Source organism: Mastigoproctus giganteus, chromosome 5 (genome assembly GCF_048544385.1).
Source record: "Mastigoproctus giganteus isolate SK-2022 chromosome 5, ASM4854438v1, whole genome shotgun sequence".
NCBI lineage: Eukaryota > Metazoa > Arthropoda > Arachnida > Uropygi > Thelyphonidae > Mastigoproctus > Mastigoproctus giganteus.
Genome location: NC_143579.1, coordinates 10,878,444 through 10,903,805, shown reverse-complemented (window position 1 = coordinate 10,903,805; position 25,362 = coordinate 10,878,444). Strand labels below are relative to the sequence as shown.

The 25,362-nt window shown below is 34.9% G+C and overlaps 2 protein-coding genes across 3 annotated transcripts in view; one reads left to right on the top strand and one right to left on the bottom strand.

Moving 5' to 3' along the window:
- CCT6 (chaperonin containing TCP1 subunit 6) overlaps window positions 1-9,335 on the top strand; it is a 112,115-nt gene extending 102,780 nt beyond the window's left edge. Inside the window, exons 10-11 of the mRNA XM_090373906.1 lie at window positions 4,724-4,796; window positions 9,171-9,335. Coding sequence (XP_090230032.1) covers window positions 4,724-4,796; window positions 9,171-9,246 — 149 coding nt within the window. The 3' untranslated portion in view covers window positions 9,247-9,335. The remainder of the gene's footprint in view (window positions 1-4,723; window positions 4,797-9,170) is intronic.
- Window positions 1-25,362, bottom strand: part of LOC150085169 (tectonic-like complex member MKS1) — a 502,024-nt gene that overhangs the window by 442,371 nt on the left and 34,291 nt on the right. The gene's annotated exons all lie outside the window — the stretch shown is intronic.

Below are 25,362 nucleotides of genomic sequence, written 5' to 3'. Positions count from 1 at the left end.
AGGATGCGGAAAGGTCAGGGAATGACCACCGCATATCCCGGAGCAATATGGCCTTAGTTGCTAATGCTCCTAAAAAACCAAATAACAACAACAAAAAAATAAAGTTAAAATATTAAGTTATTACTACTATAAAAATTAAGCTTCTGATAGTTTTTTTAAAAAAAATGGTGTGTTTTCGTTAGCTTTTGGAACATAACCCCCCCCCCCCCTTTTTGTACTGGTTCTTATTCCCATATAACACAGTTTTGCATTATACAAGATTTTGTAGGAACCAAACTACCATGTTATACGGGGGTTACCTTGTTTTTAAATATGCTTGTTGTTCAGTATATTATTTATAATTTTTTATTTAATGTATTATTATTATTATTATAAATTTTACCAGTGCATGCATTTGTTGGTTGCTAGTATTATCATTATTACTGCTATTCAAGGAACCCTCTTATTATCCTACACGTGGTCAGGGTTGTGACTTTCTGGAGTTCCATGTAAGTGTTTTTTTGGAGTCCTTTCAGCGGGGAAAGAAGACCCTGTTGAGCTTGACTCTAGTCTGACTCTGTGAAGAGACATGAGAGGTGTATGCTGCTAGATTCTTATGGAGGCTCTTTAGCAGCATGAAGGTGGTTGACATGGTGACTGGGGTGGTCATTACTTGTTCCATATGCCACATCACTTTGACTTCCTGTCTTAGGTCTGAGTATTTCTTGTACGTTTTCCGGAAGTTGCTGGTCTTGGCCACTGCTATGTTAATCAGGTAAATAGCCAATTCCTTCTTACCATTGAGGATTATGTTTGGTCTGTTATGCGGGATTGTCTTGTCTGTTATTGTGGCATGGTCCTGCGAGTATAGGTCTCTAGTATGGCCTGTGGCTTGTACTTGTAATACGGTAGAATTCCTTGATCAGCTGGTATTTTTGTGCTAGCTTCTGATGGTTTATCCTGACCACTTGATTATGTCTGAGTATTTCATCTGGGTAATGTGCTGGATTGTTTCTGGAGCTAGGTGACACTGACGACTTGTCTTTGATGTCACCTGGCCCAGGAATAACTCTGTTCCTCCGGGGCCCTTGGCGATATACAGGCAGTTCACGTTTCCCCCCCCCCAAGTACAGTCAGCCCTCATATAACACGTGTTTACACTACATGAATTCAATCATAAACAATTTATAAATAGGGAAACGATATCTTATATAACACGAACCGAATTCGCTTATGCACGATTCGCCTGTGTTTACAAGAGATGGCAGTCGAACGTGGAATCACCCCAACTGAACGCAACACGATAGGAATGAAGAGAAGATTCTCAAAATGTATTTGTGTTTTATATCAGTGAAGGGGAAACACATTTCACCATAATAACTAAAACATCTTGGGTTTTTTGATATTCCAACGACTAAAAGTCTTAATTTTTCACTTCCTGTCATATTTGCTCCAACTAGCAAATATGACAGGAAGTGATAAATGTTTTGGCGGAAAACTTTGTTTTCCGCCAAAACATTTATCATCCTTAAAAGCAAGTGTTCTATTCGGTAAACATTTAAAGAATAAACCCATTTCGTCAGCATTAGAAACATCCTTGCGCTCATTCTTCCAAAATCTTCTTTAAGGTATTATTCCTCCAACTGTTGCAATCTTCTTCGCTTACATTAACACTTTCTCCACAATTCTGTGGCACTTCTTAAATTTATCTAGCCACCCAGTGCTCGCATTAAATTCTGTATGTCCAAGGGACTGTGCAAATTTCAGAGCTTGTTGCTTAATTATTAGACCCGATATTGGGATATTCTTTTCACGTATAATTTGCACCCATTTTAGAACAGCTTTATCAACATCTTCGTATATACACAACTTAATTCGCTTCTTGTCTGCTCCTCCTTCAATTGCATTTAAAATTGATTCTCGATTTTTTTAAAATTGTAGATAAACTTCTTGCAGATATGCCATATTTCTCCGCAACATCTGTTTTCTTAAAACCCCTGGTCAATATCATAACAATCTTTGCTTTATCATTAATACTTAAAACACTTTCTCTTCGACATTGTTTTCGCAATTATAAAAATTACTGGACTGCAGCTCTTGCCGATACGTACACCGCAAACTTCGCTGCACTGGCCATATAGTGAATTGTACCTTTGAAGAAATATACGACTTTGTGAATTTCTTTTATTCTGCTTTCATTCATATATACACGAAAGAAAATTTATGATTAACATATGCTGTATGTTACTTTTCAGGAAAAAAAAAAAAAAAAAAAAAACCAAGAGCATATAGCCTATGTGATTGATGACGAACGAAAAAAAAAAATTCATGAAAACCATCTACTGGGGGTCCAGTTAGACGAGAACGGGCATATATAATGATTGACATGAAGGTCATGTGGTACAGTTGAGGTGAGAAGCGAATGTCACTCAGTAAGCATTACTAAAAACCGACTATGGTAGCATTCTATGTATTGCCGCCGCAGCATGCTAAAGGTTTACCGCAGCGAATTTCGCTTTTCCCTGAGCCAACATCAATTTACAAATCTACCCTATTTATTGTAAAGTTTACGACCACTTTTAAGAAAACCCATTTGGTTTAATAACTATAACAAAATGAAACAAAGTCCTACGGGCGTCAACGGCCACAAGTGTTCACTAAAAGGATGATTATTTAATTCCAGATGCTAATGCGAAATTTCGGAGGGAAGGAGGCAGTATACTTGAGTGGCTGGTTAGCAGTAAATGCTTGAAAATCTTCAAAAATGCTTTTACTAATTTTTTTTAAAAATTTGTTATAGAGAGACTAACACTTTGTTATATGGGGTTAATTTTACATGTAATTTTGTTTCAAGGTGCAGTGTTTTGCGAAAAAATTTGTAATATAGAGAAATTCGTTAAATAGAAGTTCGTAATAGAGAAGTTCCACTGTATATATAAAACTAAAATACAGAGCTTATATACGCTTAAAACTCAAAATATTCTTATATACCACAGAAGATTCTAAAATTAAAATTTTAGGATCGATGATTTTAAAAATACATTAAATTAAAATGTGGTACCCTTCTATCAACAGATTTTCTTTCTCTCCCATAAATGACTTCCAGCTGGTGACTTCTTAAATATACTCAAATGACACATGGAATTGGCCTTGTGGTTGACTGGTATTGCCATCCTTACCATAAACTGACATTGCATTTAAAAATGGATCCCTCCCCACCTTATTTCTCATAGTACTTTTTTTGCATTATAATATTAGAGACTCAGATACATTGTGAATACAAATTCCTCTGTCTCTGTTCATCATTTAATCACACTGAATGTCCATTGTCTCCAACCAACAGTGATACTGTTGGTTATTTTAATTTCTGATAATACATGCCAAATAGGTTTGTGGTGTCCTTGCCATACATGTCACAATAGCCAAACTGGAATCTTCATTTTGTATGGTGTCAGTGTTATTTCTCAGACAATTCTTAAGATGTCCCTTTGCCTAGGCATGTCTGGTGGAATGGGGAACTTAATTGGGGGGGGGGGGGGGGGGAATAGCATGTAACTTTTTTTTGACAAGGTAATTGCTTGCATTTAATATCGTATTGCTTCAGTATTCTAGCTACACTAGTGCTGATAATACATAACCCTTGTGCAGTTTTTTGATTGGTCAAAATTTCATATTTTTTCTAGTTACATTTTAGAATATTTTAAAGCTTAATTGTACATAAGTCTGCATATTTAGGTAAATAGTGATTCATGACATTATAAATGGATATTTTTTTTTTTTTTTTTTTTAAATACAGTTTAATTGGTATTTGAGAGAATTCAACATGAATAGATTTGTAGTTTTCAGTTTCAATGTTAAAGAACCTTGACTATCTTGTCTTTTAGGCATTCAGTGCTTGGTTTCTCCAAGAATGCATTGATTACCACCAACACAAGAGTTGCTTTTTTTTTTTATTATATATATATATTCACAAGAGTTGCTTTTTTTTTTATTATATATATATTCATCCAATATGTTAAATTAAATAAAATAAAACATAAGCCAGTAGTATGGCAAAAACCGTAGAGCGAAAATTAACATAAAAATAACCCAAATAAACAATCAAACGAAAAGAAAGAATAGATATAAATAGTAGCCCGTAAACCCTTGTATAATTTCGAACTTTAAATCCAATTAAAACTGTACAAAATTTAGACTAATGCCAATTATTTATTAATTTAGCGGTACCCCCCGGAGGTACCAGTTCCGAAAGACGTGAAATATCACCAAAAGAGGATTAAAGGAACTACCAGACGATAACAAAATCAAAATAAAATAAAATAGACTGACCATCATGCCCCATATCAACAGATAATGGTCATGGAATTGCTGCATTTCAATCGCTATACAAATCGTCGCCATGGTCAAAAGATCGAAGTACCACTTCACCCTCCCTCCTCCGATCAATCCACCAATGCAGAGGATTTGCACGGCAGTGGTCCTTATGCAGCGAAAAATAAAATATAGAACAGACAGCACTCTAGAGCAGAGCCACACCACTGATATACTGTAAGCTGAATCAGCTTATATAGAAGGAAAAAAAAGGAAAATAGATGGCGGCACAGGTGTTGCTAAATTAGCATATCAACCCATTACTGTTGAATTATAAATGTTGACAATTAATTATTTATTTATTTCATTATAATCTAACTTTATTTAATATAATTCAATGATAGTATATTTATATATATTTATATTTTTGTAGGCGAAGCTCTTATCCCTGCTGATGCTGGTATATATGATAACTACCGTGTCAAGTTTCAGCTATTGAATTCATGGTAAGATATTGCTTTGGTTTTAATATAGTTCACATAGGAAAAAACGTAGGTCCATGCATGAATTTGGTGAAAAATGTTTCCAACATTTCTCGATTATCATCGGAGATAAAAGAAATTGATATATTTGCAAAGTGCAGTCAGTTTCAGTAGGAATCTACCAGATGCCATTATGAAAGAAAAAGAATTTGTCATAGCAATTCTGAGCATGAAAGAATGTTCAACTGGGTGAGGAGGGGGGAATGAATTCAGACTTCTTTCTGGTTAAGCTTTGAAAATACTCTTGACAGCCAAATGTAAACATAAGTGCCATTGCTATAAACAAAACTTTTACCCAACATTTCTGAAGAGGCTAGGTACTATTTAAAAAAAAAAAAAAAAAAAAAAAAGGTTTTAAGTCCACACTACATTAAAAATTTTAATTTTACTGAAAAACACAAATATCAAAAGGCAGCCAGAGGATGGTTTACCAGTATAGCATGCTTTTTAAACAGAATCTGTATGAGATTTCTGTTTGACATCAATTGAACATTATGCTTCAAGAAAGAAGTTAGTATCTTTCTTGAAGCATAATAATCAATTGATGTCAAACAGACAGAAATCCCATATAGATCCTATTTAAATTAATGTTTAAAAAGCATGCTATACTGATATTTTGAAAAGGTTGATATACTGGTAAACCATCCTTTGGCTACCTTTTGATATAAAATGTGTTTTTCAGTAAAAGTTAAATTTCTAATGTAGTGTGGATTTTATAAAAACCCACTTCCCTCAATTCTGGTTTTCATCTGGCAAAAGTGTACCCCCTGGGGGGGAGCATTTTCAGAAAATGCATGTGATGGATACATAGAGCTAAATTATAATATGCTGTCATTGCAGATATTATTCACAATTCATACACTTTCCCATGCTGAAGGGTAGATGGGTTGAGTTACGGTTGCTAAATCAGACAGTCCAAATTAGCTGTAGTGTACAATGATGTTTGTACACTCCAGCTAAATTGAAATGCAAAAACACATTTTCTGTCATACTATCTCATCATTTCAGATACCTTGTAATGGTTGAACAGGTTAAAATAGAGAAGTTAACTTCTTTAACATATTAATATATCATATTGAAATAAATTTAATTGTGGTAAATGTACCTACCCATAGAATGCTAAGGTATAACATTACAAGATCCACATACACTGCCTGATTTTAGTTGGAATAACCTAAACCATAGACTGAAATATTTTGAAAAGGTTGAATTTTTTTTTTTTTTAATATATTGTAGTTATTTGTATAATTTCTTTATGTATACATGAAGCAGGCTCACATGCAATAGGAATGAATTTACAAATTCTTGCACATTCATTCATTCCTGTTGATAGCTTGTTTGGTTGGTATGTCTGGTGTTGCTTAAGGATGTTTGAGCAACAAGTGAACATTAAAGTTTGTTTAAAAATTTGGTGAAAGTACCAAACACAATCTAACGAAAAAAGAAGAAGAAAAAGCTTACGATGATGCCACTAACAGTAAAACATGTACTCAGATTCCTTTCAAAGCAACAACAGAAACCTCTGGGATTAAAGTACAGCCACTCCCTGACTTACGTATGAGTTGCGTTCCACGGAACTCTACATAAGTCGGAATTTCCCTAAATGCTTATGCAGCGCTCACAACTATGCACACTGAATTTGATTGAAGCAAAAAAAGAAATGTTTAATGAACATGTAAATAGAATTATTTATTTAATTTTTTATCTCATGTGCAGGAAAAATTACAAAAAGAACCAGGCATAATATCAGCAAGTTTTACGAGCATCATTGCCAGAATTAACTCTCCAGTTGATAAGCACGCCGTTGCGGAAGTTGAGGGCTGTGGAGATTTAGAGGGATTTTTTTCCAACACATCACAAAATTTCTCTGCAGATGCAGAATCCGCACTGGCGACATCGCCGCATACTTTAATGTTTTGGAAACCAGCATGATACTTGAACCTATTAAACCACCTGCTGCTTGCCACTAACTCAGCTTGAGATTTGCCATATTTATCCTTAATATCTTCATAAATAGTTCTTGCTTTTGCTTGAATGGCCATTGGACTCAGGGGCACTTGCCCTTCTGAATCTGATTTTCCATCCATATTATTAATAGTTTTTCCATCTTCAATATAGCACCTGAATGCTGTTTTGTGACCACTGTTGATCCTTTAACATGTATGTTATGGCTACATATTGTATTTTAAAAAAATAGTTAATAATATATTTACAGATAGTTTAATATTTTTTTTGTGTGTTTTGTTGCTTTTACTGCAAATATAAAAGTGTTCTGTATCTCTGATAAAAGGTTGAGGCCTCCTATAGAGAATGTATGGAGCTCTCTTGAGCTGAACGTAAAAATAAACAGCATCTGTGAGCCCTGATTATGAGATTATGAGCTCAGTTCTTTTCAGAATGGCCTAATATTAATATAAACAATTAAAGGATCTAGTTCAGAGGTTCCCAAAGCGTTGGGTACCCCCCCCCCCCACCGACTGGCACACTTCATTTGGGGATGCTTGTTTTCGTGAAGCACTTATTTCACGAAATATGGACAAACCATCCCACTAATTTTTTTTTTATATATATTTACATCTATTATTCATATTTTATTTTTTAGAGATTAAATGTATTGAAGTATACAGAGTGTCTCAAAAATACATGGCATAACTTCAGGAATGAGTTCCTTATATGTAGACAATAAAAATATTTTATATCATCATAGTTATGGAAATGCTTGGTTTCCGAGTTTTGAAGGTCTGTCTATGATACTTAACTGTTCACATCACCTTATAGTGATTGTTCAAAATGTCCACCTTCTGCCTGAATACAGGCCTCACATCGACGTCTCATGGACTCGCGAAGATGTCAAATTCCTGGCATGTTTCGTATTGTCTCACAACCTGCCACAATTCGATTGCAGAGAGTTTCCACATCAGCTACTGGAGTCAAATACACCAATGACTTTAAATGGCCCCACAAGAAGAAATCTAGTGTGTTTAAATCAGGTGAGCATGGAGGCCAGGCATTTGGTCCACCTCTACCTATCCATCGACAGGAAACCTTCGATTCAGGTAATTGCGGGCTAAGTGGCTGAAATGTGCGGGAGCGCCATTGTGCGTGAAGTGTGCTTGTTAACAAATGATCAGTGGCATGTCATTTTCTAGAAAGTTTCTGTACGCCTGCCCTGTTAGTTTGTTTGGAAGTACAAATAACTTATCACCAAAAACACCCACCCAGATGTTGAGGCTGAACTGTTGTTGGTGATGTGATGGAAGAATTGCACGTGGGTTTTTCTCAGCCCATACATGCGGATTGTGAAAGTTTTGGATTCTGTCTCGTGTGAACTGTGCTTCATCTGTGAATATCACTAAGGCAGGAAAGTGAGGAGTTGTACCATACTGCTGCAAGAACCACTGGCAGAACATTACTTGCACAGGGTAGTCTGCTGGTGACAAGGCCTGTACCCATTGCAGATGGTAAGAATACAGTTGGTGTTCTCGCAACACTCTCCAAATAGTTGAATGTTGAACAGCCAGTTGCATTGCTATTCTGCATGTGCTGATTCCAGGAGTGGCAGGCACAACACCCAAAATCTCCTCTACTTCAGGAGTCGTAGATCTTGGTTGTCCTCTGTCGGCAGCACAAGGTGTAAAGGTCCCATATTCACAAAGGCGGCGATGGATACCTTCAAATGTTTTCCTGTCTGGACATCTTCATTCTGGGAACCTTTCGTGATACAAAACGACGAGCCTCCAGAGAATTGCTGTCCGCCAAACCGTACATAAAGTGCATATCCGCTTGCTCCTGGTTTGAGTACATGGTCGGAATGGAAAACCACCAGATTCTGTCAGTACCTTGTGATGAAGGAAATCACCTGCGGGAGATAAGACATTCCAGTTAATAACTCGGGAACCAAGCATTTCCAGAACTATGTTGTGATAAAATATTTTTATTGTCTACATGTGAGGAACTCATTCCTGAAGTTATGCCGTGTATTTTTGACACACCATGTATATTAATATATAAAAGTTTGTGTATTTGAAACTAAATTTTATGTTAGATCTCTTTGTTTGCACTGGGGTGGGTGTGGGGCAAAATTTATGAAAAAATAAGGGGACTCTAGATATAAAAATTTGGAAACCACTGGTCTAGTTGAATCTCTCCCAATGAAAATTTGAGGTGATTCATGCTGAAGGAGGGATTGCATATTATTAATTGAAAAATTACAATGGATAACTCATTTTTTGTCCAATGTCTATATATAAATTGAAAATTTAATATGAATATGGTATGGTAAGGTGTGTTTGTGTAAAGATTTATGCCTAAATTTTATTTTATTTTTTTATTTTGCAGCACTGTAATTGCAAGTAACCTTTTACTTGTTGATGAAATTATGCGTGCCGGTCTCTCTTCAACTAAAGGAAAATAGACATGTATGCTACTGCATAATCAGTATATTATTGATTTCTTCAGCTGTAACTTATTAACATATCTAAACTTGCTTCATAAATTTCATTTCCATTTGTATGAGGTAAACTTTGTAGAATCTTCTATAAATATGAAAATATTATGGGTGAATTTATTGAATTGTCTATATTAACATAAACAGAAAAGATTCCATAACTTTTTCCTTTTTTTTCTTTCTCAATCTAAATAATGAAATGGTTCTCATGGCACACTTGAAAAATAATGTGAATTTTTTTAAAAAAAATACTATATATTCAATCAAGGAAGAACCAGTATATTTTAACAAAGCCAAAACCAGATTTTTTATGTAGTTACCAAATTCCTAATTTGGAAGTTTTCACTGAAATATTTTAAAGATACCCCTGAGCAATTTCCTGTATGTTAAGGTATGTTTCAGATAAACTTACTTTTATGTTGTCTTAACACACGTTTTTCCCTTTTGTTGGATTTAATGTCGAATTACAACTTACAACAATAAGTAGTGGAGAACTACAGGGACTTTTGTTACGAGAGCTGTTTATAAAATAAATAGATTTTTTAACGATAGGGACAAAAAAGAACTGCAAATAGCTTTTTGGAAATCGCACTAGAAGTACAGAGAAATTGCTAAATAAAATTCTCAGAGCATGATTTGAAATTTCAGGACACTCACTTGACTGCATTCCAGAATGCATCTATGGGGGACTTCAGTCATGAAATTGTTGCTAACTGTTATTCAGTCATATGTGAACGCTAAGCCAGATGAGATGAAAATAAAAAAGTTTAGTACCCAGTCAAAACTCTACATTTAGCAACGGAAAGTGTTTTTCAACAATGTTTTCTAATGCTTCTAAGTGAACAGTTACATGAGCAGAGATATCCTTTTTGTTGGTTTCAGGTATTAATGGAAACATGAACATTTCTCCTTGTTCTGTTCAGCCAAATCAACAGTTTTTTTTTTTCTTAAATGCTAGTAGCTGTCTGTAGAAGTAAGGATGTTATTATTGTATACTGGTATTGAAGCTGTTCAAATGGATGAATATTTCTGCTGGATAAGCTAGCCTTGCACACCACAGCTCATTATTTAGGTATTTGTAAAAATTGTTCTTCTCTTCTGGTTGAAAGAAAACTTTCATTTTGCCTTTTAGTTCATAGACATGAAACAATATCTTTCCTCTTGATAGCCATCTTACTTCTGTATGCAAAATTAAACATTCAGGATTAGCATCCATGGCACTATAAAGCTGATTAAAGAGTTTTTAAAAAGTTTTTAGTGGTCTTGATTTAATGTAATTGACCATTAATGCAACCTAATCGAACACTGATTTCAGCTAATTGCCTAGTGTTATTACAATAAGGGCCTCTGTGCAGAAAGCAATGAGTAAACATTGCATTTGGGTTTTCATTTCTCTACAAATGAAATAAAATGATAGATCCTGTCATTAATGGAGCACCATCAGTACAGACACCCAAAGCATGACTTCCATGAAAGTTCTAATTTTTCTAAATAGCCAGTCAAACTATCAAAAAGCATTCTTTAAGCTCTTTGAGCATAAGAACTGAATTATTTTGGTTCTGTGAATAAAACGAACAAAAGCTAGTGCTTGTGCTGTTTACTAATAATGCAAAATCTGATTTGATTTTTTTTCTATCCTTGTAATACTTGTTCTGTGATGTTAGAAGACATTTCGATTGTTCTTCTTTGAATAGTGTCATCTGATAGGGGTATTTTAGTAATTTATTTTTCAGCTTCAGCACCAAAGAACATTCTTAAAAAAAAAAAAAAAAAAACCCTAAATCACAGAAAATGGGGGAAAAAACATGACAAAAAAGGCCTCGTGTCATGATTTCAAATCATCATCATTATGAACTTGGTTCGGCTTAGGTCTTTTAAGACCTGTTCTGTTGTAGCTCTTGGAGGTAGTCTTGATCTTGCCATTGTTGTCTTTGTCGACCAACATCTCTCTTGCCTGTAGGTTTGTAGTTAAAGGCTAATTTTGGGATCCGGTCAGGGTTCATTCTTTCTATGTGGCTGATCCATTTTTCCTGATATGTCATTTACTATGTTATCTACTTTTAATTTCTCGCGGATATCTAAATTTCTTTGGTGGTCTAGTCTTGTAAAGCCTAATAATGGTCTTAAAAATCTCATTTGTGTGCATATTTCTTATTTATGACCCAAGTCTCAGCTGTAGAAGAGGGCTGGTTTTGAAATCTTGAAATGATTTCAAATTTGCTCTAGAAATATTCCTGTTTTTTGCTGAACAGTGAACTGCTCAGCAAAATCCAAAACCAGTTTTTGGACTACACCAAGACTTAATTTTTAAAAACATTAAAAATCAATACTGAAAATGAATTTTCATATGGTTATCTATATAAAACTGCACTATAATAGTTATTTATACTTATCTACTGCACTGCTTCTAAACAATTTGTTTTAGAATATAATCTCTAAATATATTTACCGGTTATTAATTTTAAATTTAATACTTAAGCAAACTGAGTGAAAACTGCCTTTTCTAGATGTTTGAAGAAATAATGGTTCTTTTTATTTACCCTTGGTAGGCTTATAGATATCTTAAACATTTTGAAATGGGAGGAGGGGTTTCTTGAACGAACCCCATGGCTAGAAAATGACTTAATAATAATATAAACAACTCTCCATCCTAATTTTTACAACTGTAAAGTCACTAGTTATATATCTAAAAATCAGAGAATTAAATTTCCAGAGAGAAAAGTTATGAAAATGTTTAATAACTACAAAAAAGTCTTTTAACAAAACTATAGTACAGTACACATATTGTCTAAATAACAGTTCTGCAGAGAAAGAAAGTAAAGGTGAGCTGGGCATTAAAAAAAAAAAAAAAAAAAAAAACACTATTGCATTTTATGTTTTAAATATATCTTCATACTTTTTTTGGTAGGCATTAATCCCTGTGCAAGTCCACTTCTTTTCCTTGATGCTAATGAATTGCATTTCTCTTGCATAGAATCATCATTATTACACCCTTGAGAATTAGTACTCTGTTCAATTTCTGAACTTATATTTTTTAAATTGACTTGCATGTTGTCTAATGGAGTTCCATTGATGTGAGCAAAACGACATTTATTTTCCATGTGACATTTGCCTTTACGATACCTCCAGCATATTTTATCTTTCACTAAAGTGCTTTCATTTCTTAATTCAGTCATTTTAACGTGTTTTTCCAAAACTGACTGTTGGCTTGCTTCTGCTTCTCGAAATGGATTGGAAAATACTGATCCACTTAATTTTCCTACAGTGCAACATGGTTTTTCACTTCCAAGATTCAAAAATTCAGGAGATGGCAGCTTATCTTTTACCTGTGCCAGTTTATCTGGATGCAGTGACTCTTTCATTTCGGCAGAGTTAAACCTAGAAAATAGCAAAAGAAATATTTAACCTGTACATCTACAAAAATAAAGGTGACATTAGCTGTAAAAAGTATTACTTTTAACGAATTGTTTTGTAGCTTGTGATATAACATACAATGTTATATTCTGAGAGATTTGTTACTAATCAGATCAGGAATTACACAGAGGAATTTTTTGAAGAAGACACTTTCCCAAATTTGATTCTGGAAATCTGAAGGAGCAGCTGTTTCTGATCACAGCAGTCTGCACCAGCTGTTATTGAAGTTGCTGTGGCCAGTGGTACCACAAAATGAATCTCGCCAACACTGATGGGAATACCTTAAACTTCCCACAAGATACCCAACAGATGTATCAAAACAAAAGTACCTGGTTGCTATGGGCATCTCTAGAACATCAAATCTGTAAGACATGGAGGAGCACTGTCCAAGTTTGTCACTCGCTATTCTTGCCCAGATTGCAGTCATTGCTGAGGAAGAGCCCACCCAACCTGCTTGATTCTGTAAAATAGTTGGTCAAAATTACTGCCTTTAAATTAAAATATATTCCTCATTTTGGTCCTCTTTCATACAGATCCAATCTAGCTGGCACAAATGTCCAGCCCAGCTAGCACTTAGCCAACTCTGAAAATATATAATCTCACAAGTTATGATAACCACTAACTGCACCCTCTTGCCCTTTCCTTCTCCATGCAGGAATTCAGAAATGCTTGTTCCAATCACAATCATCAACAGATAACAGGCCTAACCACCTTGTTAAAAATCCTGATTACATTTCACAAGACCAGGATGAAGATTTTTCATTTAACCAAGATGCATGCAAAATAAGGATTTACACTGCTGATAATTTCTGACTGGATATATGGAGACCTACCAGGCTCAGCAGACATCTAATGATCATATTCTTAATAACATGTCAATCCTTATACTTTTCTTGAATTTCTCTAGATTAAAATTTTTGGGAAATACATATAAAGGCAATTTATTTCAGAGAACAGAAGGAATAAATGAGGAAAAGTTGGTTAGTGAGTGGATTCTAACTTGTAGAACATCCTTCTGTCAGACTACCTTGAGTGTAGCATACAAAGCATGGTCGTTATTTACCACATTGATAACAGTATGAGGAAAGGTGGGTTGCAATAGAGATGGGAATATACAGGGACAAAACCCACTGCTAATAGCTTTGGTAGGAGACCAGAATGCTCTACACCATTTGGACAAGAAGTAAGTTTTCTACTCTTAGCCTTTTTAAAATCAAGTTTGAGTTGATTAATAACTGTTTTACAATTGTTGCAGTTTTAGTGTAGGAGTTAATGAAACTGGAGATTTGGTTACAAGCAAATTGCAATATACTACATTCTTATCTTGAATAGCTTTAACATATGTTGGAAAAGGAAGGTTTGGATAAAGGACAATATTTTGGGGTGGAAAGTGAAATAATATTTCATCCCTACAAAAATAATTTCATTAGTATGATATGAGCAACCACTGGGATCTAACCCAGGAAAAGAGAAACAGAAATCCCTCAGTTCATCCTGCTTTGCATTCTTATAATCTCAGCCCCCCCCCCTGGAGCTGTGGCCATTCTCAGCTCCCCCTGGGGTGCTGAGAATGGCCACAAGAGTTTATGCTCTAGTAGAGACCATCACTAAGTTATGATCTGAGCTGCATATAGGCCCACTAACATTGACTGTAATATGAAGGGTTCTGGTAAGGAAAAGATGAAGTGTTGAGTGCACATGGTTAGGATTGTCTAATATTATGTTAGGTAAATGAACAAGCTGTAAAAGATCATTTTAGTAATTACAAATCCTGTCCAGCTGGGTCTCTACAGTCTTCAGTAGAACACTGAAGCCAACTGGAGTTGTGACATAAAATCACCAAGGAAAATTACTTCATTGTTAAAAAAATTAAGACTGGAGAAAAGTTTCAAAGAAAGGTCTGAGTATTCTGAGTGATTAGTTAAAAGTTGGGAGAACGATGGAGGCAGAGGAGATCAAAAAGAGATTCTAATTTGGAAGTCTTCAGGGAATATCAGTGTACATATGCACCTTTAGAAACAAATAATTAGGGAAACTGATAACTGTCAGAAAAGTGGGACTTGGCAAATAGGTTGAAGTTGACACCCTTCAGACTGGAACTAAGACTGATGATTTTACATTCAAGACAGCAGGAGAGATGAGGGCCCCACTTTTTACTTTAAAAAATGTTTTCATGCTGTCTCGAGCTTGGAAGGCCAGTAAACCACACTTTAGGTAATTATGGCATATATGCCCCTCTTGCTCGGGGTTGTACCATCTTCAGCCTCACATCTGTAAGCCAAAGGCAAACATTTTGCTATAAATGCATTAGTTTTACAAACTTTAACATATTTGTTTTATAAAGTCTATAAATGTATTGTCAGTTTAATCCACTAGTAATCATATGAAACCATACGTACAACATACTGTTACTTCGAGGGCGATTGCCTTGACTTTATTCAATAGATTTCTCGAACTTAATTGACCATAACAAGCATTGTAGACACTAATAAGTTAGTGCAAATGCATCATGTCTAGTGGCACCTCCGTAGCCAGGTGGGAAGGAACAGCAGTGCGTAGCACACGCTTCTTGATTAGACCGGGGTTCGAGCCCGTCACCACCAAATACGGAGGATGCGGAAAGGTCAAGGGAATGACCACTACATATCCCGGAACAATATGGCCTTACTTGCTAATGCTCCTAAAAACCAAGAAACAACAACAACAGCATCATGTCTATACATAGTAAATTAACCAAGGTTATTATAGTGACATCGTTTCATTATATCTCGTATTGCAAATGCCTTCACAATTTGAGGGCTGATGACCCTCCTATGTGTGAGTCCTGTGGAACAATTTTAACCATAAGACACATTTTAGTTGAATGTCCAGATTTTACCAATATCCGTTTTACCGCTTTTAATCATCTGACTGAGCCTTATACCCTCAGTCAGATTATATCTGACAATGACAATGTGTCTGCTGTTTTTAGCTTTTTAAAAAGAATAAATATTTTTACTCTTATATAAAATTTTTACATTGTTCTTTTATATATTTGTTATACCTTTTGACATAGTGACCTAACTGATTAGGTCACTGAAAAATAAAAAAAATAAAAAAAAATTTTATTAAAAAAAAAAAAAAATTTTTATAAATGACCTGGTCTTGGCGCATTATAGCCTTAGCAGCTAATGCACCAATAAAACCAAAACCCCAAACCCAAGCCTTCACAATTAATTGCCTATTCAGTTATACTTTGAATAAGTAACGCTTCTACAATAGAGAAAACTATTGTTGCTTATTCTTAGTGGATGCCACCACCCCATTGGTGGTTGTATCCACTGAGTATAACTGAATAGTCTAAACAGGCGATTTGTGAGGGCATTCACAATAAGAAATATAAGGAAATGATACCACTATAATACCTTCGGTTAATTTACTGCTTATAGACATGATGCATTTTCACTAACTTATGTCTGTAAATTTTCCCAGTCTGAGGAAAAGTTGGGGATTAATCCGGTGTGTGTCTGTGTGAGATAGCAAAAAAAAAAAAAAAAAAAAGTCAAACCCATATGCTCACTACTGGGTTAATGACATTAACCCAGGGTGGAATAATCTTTGTTTGTATATGAAGTACTAAAAATTATAATTTATTTTTTGTTAATGATTAATTTAGAAAAGCTAGCAATTTAAACTTTTCCAGCCTATGTACAAATTGTCTCAGACTTCCACTAAGTTCTGCCATCTCTTATCCATGTTTCCAAGTATTGTAGACAGTTTATAATGGCTGGTAAGATGCAAATAGCTTTTAAATTCAGAAGAGATCATGCCTAATTAGTATTTTCTGATTTTGGTTTACAAAAGCTGAAATTCTATACAATTCAGAAGGTGAAATTGAATCAAGTGATACATAAACCGATATATATATATATATATAACTATAAAATATCGGTGTAAATACACCATAGTTTACCCATAAATTTAACTACATAAGTAGTAGAATGTACTTATGTTATGTAGTTAACTACATAATATAAGGTACCTTGATGATGCATGTCTGCATTATCAGGGTACCTGCCCGACTAAATAACAACAGTCTCCTCTACTAGAGAAGCATTATTTATTCAAAGTATTATGTAGTTAACTACATAATATAAGTACAAGATTTTATCTTATATTGTGGCTACCTTCACAACGAGATACCAGCTCTTGCACTACTTCAAATAAATAACGCTTCTCTAGTAGAGGAGACTACTGTTATTTACTCTCAGTGGGCACCACCACCCAGACACATTTCGGAGCTTGTTGGCTCACTCATCGGTGGGCACAAAACAAAGAATGTAGACATGCATCATCAAGGTACCTTGATGATGCATGTCTGCATTATCAGGGTACCTGCCCGAATAAATAACAGCAGTCTCCTCTACTAGAGAAGCATTATTTATTCGAAGTAGCGCAATACCTGGTTATCTCGTTGTGAAGGTAGCCACAATATGAGATAAAATAAAACTATGTCGTTACACTACTTATGTAGTTAAATTTATGGGTAAAACTATGGTGTATTTACACCGATATTATATACTTAATTTCAACCATAACATATGTCTTGTGCATTTAGTCTTCAAAATGAACAGATATAGAAAATATTACTAGTATGAACCAGAGCTATAATGCTCAATATTTGTAAAAGAATAAGAAATTTACCTCAATATGATACATAGAACACTTCTGTATGATACTCTCCAGAAATTAAAACAAAAATCTTACATTACAGTAAGAAATAATTAACAATTAAAAATCATTTAAATCAATTAAAAATTTAACGAAAAAAATGCAAAACAATTTTCCTTCTTTACCTAGGAAGGAAAATCGTTTTGCATTTTTTTTCATTAAATTAATTTACTTAATTTTTAATTATTTCTTACCGTAATGTAAGCTTTTCGTTTTAATTTCTGGAGAGTATCATACGGAAGTATTCTACGTATCATATTGAGGTAAACTTCTCTTATTCTTTTACAAAGAAAATATTACTGCATCATTTTTTTTTTTTTTAATTTGATTTGATTTTTGATAACTTTTCTCTATGTTGAACTCTTCTGACATATGTAGTCATACCAGAAAAGAAAACTAATATGTCAAAGCATCTGTCTACAAAGTTACAAATATGTTTCCTTTAACCGCAAAAGGCTTAAAGAAAACATATTTGGCAGATTATTTTGTTTCATAGTTTTCTTATGAAACACAATGTGAAGAAGATATTGTCACTCTGTTACACAGACTTTTTTGATGACTGCTGGAGTAGTCTCCAGGTTTCAGTAAGGCTTACATTGCTGAGAGGAACTTTGTTGATGAATGCTTAGCTCTAACATCTCATTGACATGTGGGTCACATGTCAGTTCTGTGGGGTCTTCATTATGAAGTGACAAAAATACTTGCAAAAACTGACCTTGGCTAATATGATCATGTCACTGCAAAGCCTCCATTATCATTGTTTTTTAGGGACATAGTTTTAATTTTCTTACAATTCCTTTGGACACTCCTATTTAGGTAAGATGTGTCCCAGAAAAGCACCAATTTTATCTTTTAGTTCTTGCCAGTCTCACTTTGTTTTACTGACCAAGCTCCTTTTGTTCTGGGTTTATATACCAATTCATGGCCAAGGCCAACCTTGGACATGGACTAGTGCAGTTTTGACTCACCTTAAAAATTCAGAACGTCTTAGCAAAAGAAAAGGGAAAGGCTTCTAACTAGTGAAGTTAGGTCTAGTAAAACTTAAAACTATGAAGTTAATTTTAAAATACATAATGCTGCCAACCTCCGGAACAGTATCTGTTACTCCTAATCTGAAACATCTGTCTGCTAGAGAAAGCACGCTTCTAGATTAGACCGGGGTTCGAGCCCGTCACCACCAAATACGGAGCATGCGGAAAGGTCAGGGAATGACCACCGCACCAGAGCAATATGACCTTAGTTGCTAATGCTCCTAAAAACCAAATAACAACAACAACAGCTAGAGAAACCTATATTTTCATATGAAATACTTCATCAATGCTGCCACCCTACACACTGTTTCACAGTAATCAAAATTAACTTCACGGTGAAAAAAAAATGAGAAGAATTTGGCTTTAACATCTTGGATTTTGTTGGAATTAGTTTAACCAGCCTGTCTCCAGAAGTCACCTAAGCTAACTTAAAACCTGAGCAGACCATAAAATTTGATCACCAAATTTGCTGCACATGACAGATTATCAGCCTTATATTGTATTTAAATTTCATATGTAAAATAGATAAGTTAAGGAGAGGACTCCATCTAACTTGGGGTCTAACTGTTGGCCTTATGTACTCAACTTGGGATTATTAAAGCTTATTACTAAGTTCTGAATTTTATTCTTGCATTTCCCACTACCTCCACAGGTAGTGGGAAACTTCCTAATTGAATTAAGCAGCATAGGAAAACTGACAAGAGCACTTACTGCTCTATCCATAAGGAAATAATCTCACATAGCACTGTATTATTAGATGAAATATCACGTGTAGGCTGCAATCATGGCACAATTCAAAAATTGTCAGATTATTTTATGGTTGAATGGGATGAGCACCAGCTTCAAAATTGGGTAAACAAGCATTATCTAATAAAGTCTTGGAAGATAAGAATTACTACCAGTTTGTAGGTAGTATTAACTCAAAAATCATTTTTTGCAATGTTGTTGGCAGCTCACAATATAAAATAGCATCCTTAATATATCCCAATTTTTGGGTTATTTGAAGACTAATATATTTTTAGATAAATGTCCCATAATATAAAATAATCTGATGGTGCCAAATTATCACTTTTATTTAAATTTCATAAATAAAGTTTAACCCTTCAGTTGGGGCACTAAACCTTGTGGGGTGTAACTCAAAAATAATGAGCCAGTGTTAATTTCTGGCTGAAGATAAAAAAAATCAGATTTTCTATATAACTTCCTATTAATCTAGACAAGTTTTTATATGGTATGGCTTTGAATTTTTGTTGTTTTCCCAGAGTTATGGTGCAATTACACCCAGCAAGTACAGCCCACCACTTTCGTTCTACTTTTAACTCAGTAATGTTAGCTTGGGAAAGTGACCGCTACTGACATAGAATTGGTTGTGGTTCAAGTTATTTATAAAACTCTCCTATAAGATCTGATTGTTTCTAATTAATGGTTTCTCATAAACTTCTTTTAAAAGGTTCATTTAAAATGTTATTATTTTTGAATCATAAACGTGGAAAGCAAGGATCACTCTGGATAGAGTTATATGAATCATGTTTGTTTCTAGTTGAAGTCAAACTGTTGTACGTGATGTAACAGTTATCAACGGTCTCGAATGGTTATAAACTCTTTGTAAATCAAAAAATGAGGATGCCAATAACTTTCATTCATTTATGTTTTGTGGGGTTTTTTTTTTTTTTTGAAAAATTAAATGGTTAATAAAATTGCATACACCAAGCAGAATTCAAAATCCATGCAATTTTTTCTGAAATTAAGAAGGAAATTTATACCTGTCAGGCATAGCACCACCACGACCACCATATCTGTAACACTTAAAAGCACCACAACTACAGGGTTAAAGAGATGGCAGTTGAATCAGAAGTTCAAGTGCCAAATGAGGTTGAGTCAGAGTTGTTGAGGGCGCCTCCGTAGCCAGGTGGGAAGGAGCAGCAGTGCGTAGCACACGCTTCTTGATTAGACCGGGGTTCGAGCCCGTCACCACCAAATACGGAGGATGCGGAAAGGTCAGGGAATGACGACCGCATATCCCGGAGCAATATGGCCTTAGTTGCTAATGCTCCTAAAAACCAAAAACAACAACAACAGAGTTGTTGATGTGAAAAAAGGTCACCAGTGCTCACTGATATAAAAATTGTCCTTGTCTTGTTAACGAAGCATATCACAAAATAATGGATCATTCCATTATGTTGTAACAGATATAATAAGAGTCAATTTTAAGTGATGGTTTAGCCCAGTGGTCTCAAACTCAAATTGCATGCGGGCCGAATGCACGATCTGAAAGCAGCTGACGGGCCGCAATTTTTTTTTTAACAAATTGAAAGTGAATATAAGCACCGTATTTACAACAAATACATAACTGAAATGTATTCGCGGGCCTTGTAAAATTGCTTCGAGGGCCGGATGCGTGCCGCCAGTTTGAGACCACTGGTTTAGCCCATACAATAGTAGAATGATTATGATCACTATCCTTCTATAACTTTATGGTAAAGAGCTAATAAAATCTTTTTTAGCTCTTTTAATAAGGTGAGGGTTACAGGTTTTTATCTCATGGAAACTTTTTGTTTGGCAAAAGAAGAAACTAATCAAAGAATACACACTATTAAAAATTCAATATAATAGTGCCTCATGCTTTGGCACTTAAAAGACCAGTCACTTCATATTGTCTGGTATTTGAATCCATTGCTTTAACCATTATTACTTTAATAGCAGTGTCAAAGTAACAATAACTAAAATAAACATGCAGCATCTCTTTACAGATTTTACTGCCTTTATTGATTTTTTTTTTTTTATGGTATCAGATTTTGTTAGTCATATAAAAAAAAACTTTGGAATAAAATACACAAACAAAAAAAGAAAAACTCTCTGCTTTAACATGAATTTGTTGTATTAATCATAAACAGGTATTGCTAATAAGTGATAATTTCTTAAGGTGTTTCTTCAATGGTGAAAGAACTTTCATAGAAAACTAATACAACTTTTTTAATATTTAAAGCTAACACACAGCAATGCTGTCTCACAAACTTAATGAAATTAATATTTTTTTTCAAGTAGGATGTTTATAATTAATATATTAAATATTTTGCAGCATAAATTATCAAAATATGGTATTATTGTGGTCAGCTAGATGTTAAAAAATATATATATTAATATTAAGAAGGGTGTTCTGGGATCCTGTCTGCACTGCTTGGAAAACTTCACAGACTGCGCAATTACCCTCAAGTCCTTTTTATTTTCCACTACCCTGAGTGTAGTACCACACAGTTGTACTCTGGGATTACTACTATACATGTGCAGTACCACACGGCTGATATGTTACTCTGGGATTACTGCTATCCATGTGCAGTACCAGATCTGATTTAGTAGTTTGTCTTTCAATGGATTTAGTAAACTCTGTGCACATAGAATCCTTCCTCTTGCTTGGGACAAACACACAATTCAAATTCCAGAAGGATAGTTGCAGGTTGGATGGGCATAATTTGCCTTCAGCCAGAGGGTGGTTAAGAAACCATCCTCTGGTGTTATAGAGGTGAGTAGTTTGAATAAACTCAAGAAAGAACTAGATAAATTGCTAGTGGGGATGGAGAGATGAAATGGAAAATCTGTTTTAATCAGAAAATTAATCTACATGTTTCCCTGTTATGGAGCTATCATGCTAAATTTAACCTCAATTCCATTAATACACATCTCGTCTACTTGAATAATTCTCCCTAATCAAAGAATGTCATAATAAATAAATTTTGTTTATACTCTAGGACATTTGTCTCCTGATATAAATTATCAGGAGACAAATGCCTATGGTAGGTATGAGATAATCTGTAATCAAATCACAAAAGAGGTTATGAGAAATCTTTGGCAAAGGCAGGTTACGAGAAATCTGTGGCAATGGATGCAAAGCAAAAGATTTTTACTTTTGTAAACTCTAGAAGGACTGAGATGAATCAGATTGGTCCACTTGATATTGATGGATTGATCGTTGATGCTGTGGAGGTAGTTGACAAACTGAATGAGTATTTTGCATCTACATTTTGCATCTACACGAGTTATTAAGGGAGGAGAATGCCAAAAGCTAATCAAACTGTAACAGGGAGCCAAAGTATTTTATAATAACCGAGAGCAAAGTGGAGGAGAAATTGTTGAAGTTAAACGTAAGGAAGGCACCTGGTGCAGATGGAATCTATCCAGTTATATTAAAGGAGGCAGCTACGAAAGTAAGCAGGCCCTTAGCCATGATTATAAGGGCATCCTTGGACTTAGGGAGGTCCCCACGGACTGGAGATGTGTAAATGTATTTTACATTTACACATCACTCCCAATTCACAAAGGGAGATCGAAAGATGGCACGAGTAATTACTGACAGTTAGTTTAAACTGTTCCGGAGAAATTACAAATTTCCCCGGAACAGTTTAAGTTCTGTTCCGGGGAAATTAATGGAGGCACTGCTTAAAGAATCACTGCAGGATCACCTTGACAATACTTCAGTTTGGGTTTGTTAATGGGAAGTCTTGTCTGAATAATTTGATTGGATACCATGATGTACATGAAAAAATAATTTTGGTATCATATACTCAGATTTTAGGAAAGCCGTTGATAATGTTGCACATGGAAGACTACTGTAAAATGGAGCTGTTTGGCACTAAAGGCAAGTTGCTACTATGGATAAAGGGATGGTTAAGTGGGAGAAGACCGAGTAGTAATGAATAGACATTGCTCTTCATGCAGTAATGGTATTAGTGGTGTCCCCCAGAGGACCACTGTTCTTTTCTGTATTTATCAATGTTTGTGAAAGAATAAGAAGTTTACCTCAATATGATACATAGAACATTGAGATCTCAATGCTATCTGCTTTGGGCTCAGAAATACAAATATTAACCAGTAGATTCTTAAATGTCCAACGTAATTATACAACTTAATTGCAGAAACTGTCGAAATTAAATTACGTGAAAATTCTGTTAATGTTTGCCTGCCATATCTAAGGTCTTTTAGAGTCTTTTCTCTGAGGTCTTTTAAAAAGCGCATGCACGAAGACATTTAAGTTTTGTGCCCACTCCTATTCGGTAATTTTCATTCCTGTGATCACGACATACAGTCAAAAAGCGTTCAGGAAGGAATATTGTTTTGCAAATTTTTTTGTTACTTAATTTTTAATTGTGTTAAATTGATTTTTAATTGTTTCTTACTGTAATGTGAGATTTTTGAATTTTTAATTGTTTGTTTTAATTTCTGGAGAGTTTCATACGGAAGCATTCTACATATCATATTGAGGTAAACTTATTCTTTTACAAATATTGATATCAACATAGAATGTATTGAGCATTATAGCTCTGGTTCATACTATCATATTTATCAATGATATTGATGAAGGTATGTCAGGCTTAGTGTCCAGGTTGGCAGACGATACGGAAGTTAGTAGGATTGTTAATGACTACTGGAGCGGGATCTGGAAAAGTTGAGCAGATGGACTGAGAAGCAGTAACTGAAGTTGAACATTGACAAAAGTGCTGCATATGGGTAGTAGTAACCCCAGATTAACATACCAACTGTGTGATACTACACTTGAGGGTAGTGGAGAATGAAAAAGACCTGGGGGTAATTGTGCTGCCAGATATGAAGTTTTCTGAGCAATGCAGATGGACTGCAAGAGTAGCTCATTGGGTCTATATGTAGGAATTTTGCTAGCAGGGATAAGGTGATTATCCCTTTATATAAGGCAGTGGTCAACCCAAACCTTGCATACTGGTTTGGAGGCCTCATTTTAGGAAAGATGGATGTTGAGCTACTAGAATGAGGACACAGAAAAGCAATGAGATTAGCAAGTGGAACAAAGGGTTGCTGTATGAAGATAGGCTTAACTTCTGCAAATTACAGCATCTGGAGACTTAGCACCTGTGAGGTGATCTGATTGAGATGTATAAGGTCTTGAATGGTTTGAGGAAGTTCAATGCTGATGAGACTCTTCCTCTTGCCTGGATTATTCGCCTGAGGGGGCATAAATTCAAATTGAGGAAAGACAGTTGTAGAATAAATGTTCGGAAATTTGCCTTTAGCCAGTGGGTGGTTGATTGCCGGAACAAACTTCCATATGTTATGGAAGTTGACAGCTTAAATAAATTCATGGCCAAACTAGACAAACTTTTGGAGTGAATGGATGGGTAAAACATGGTGTTTTGGCTGATGCTATATAAGCTTGCTTTCTTGCATCATATGCCTCTACTAATGCTATTAATTAGAGTACTTCATTTTAAATTGGAGGATGAATTAATTAGACTTTCCAAGACAGGGGTTTTCCAGGTAATTCCTTACAAGCTATGCTTTTTTTTGCTACATATATATATATATATATTTTTTTTTTTTTCCCTCTCTCTCATAAAAAACCTTGGCTTTCACTTATACACTGATGTACCTTTCAATTAGCTGAATTCCCAAACTGGAAATACCCAGCAGTATTAATCAACAAAACAAAGTTTCTTTTGTTATCTCAATCTTTAATAATTTCCTTCTGTAAACCTGAAACTGAAGTAGGCCAATACATCAACTTCTTGCTAATATTGAAACCTTCTCTTCTTTTCCAGGAATGGTCCTAGTTTGGAGCTAAATTCCCCCCTAATGATCAAAATAACATAGAATGTTTTTTACTGTTACATGATGATTAAAGCTTAATGATTATCTAAAAACTGTTTCACCTCCCTCTTTAGAAAATTTTGGGACTGTCCCTGTCAACTTGTATTGCAATTTTTGAAATTCAAACTCTTGGAATCTTAAACTCAAAACTCACAAGAGGTTTACCAGTTGCTCTGTGACTGGCGACCCTCCAACCTAGAGCATCCCAGGCCTTCTCTATTGGATTGAGGTCTGGGATCTCGTTGCTGTACAATGTAAACCCTCCCTCCGAAGGTAAAGGTACTGGTTCACCAGGATAGATGAATATGTGTGTATA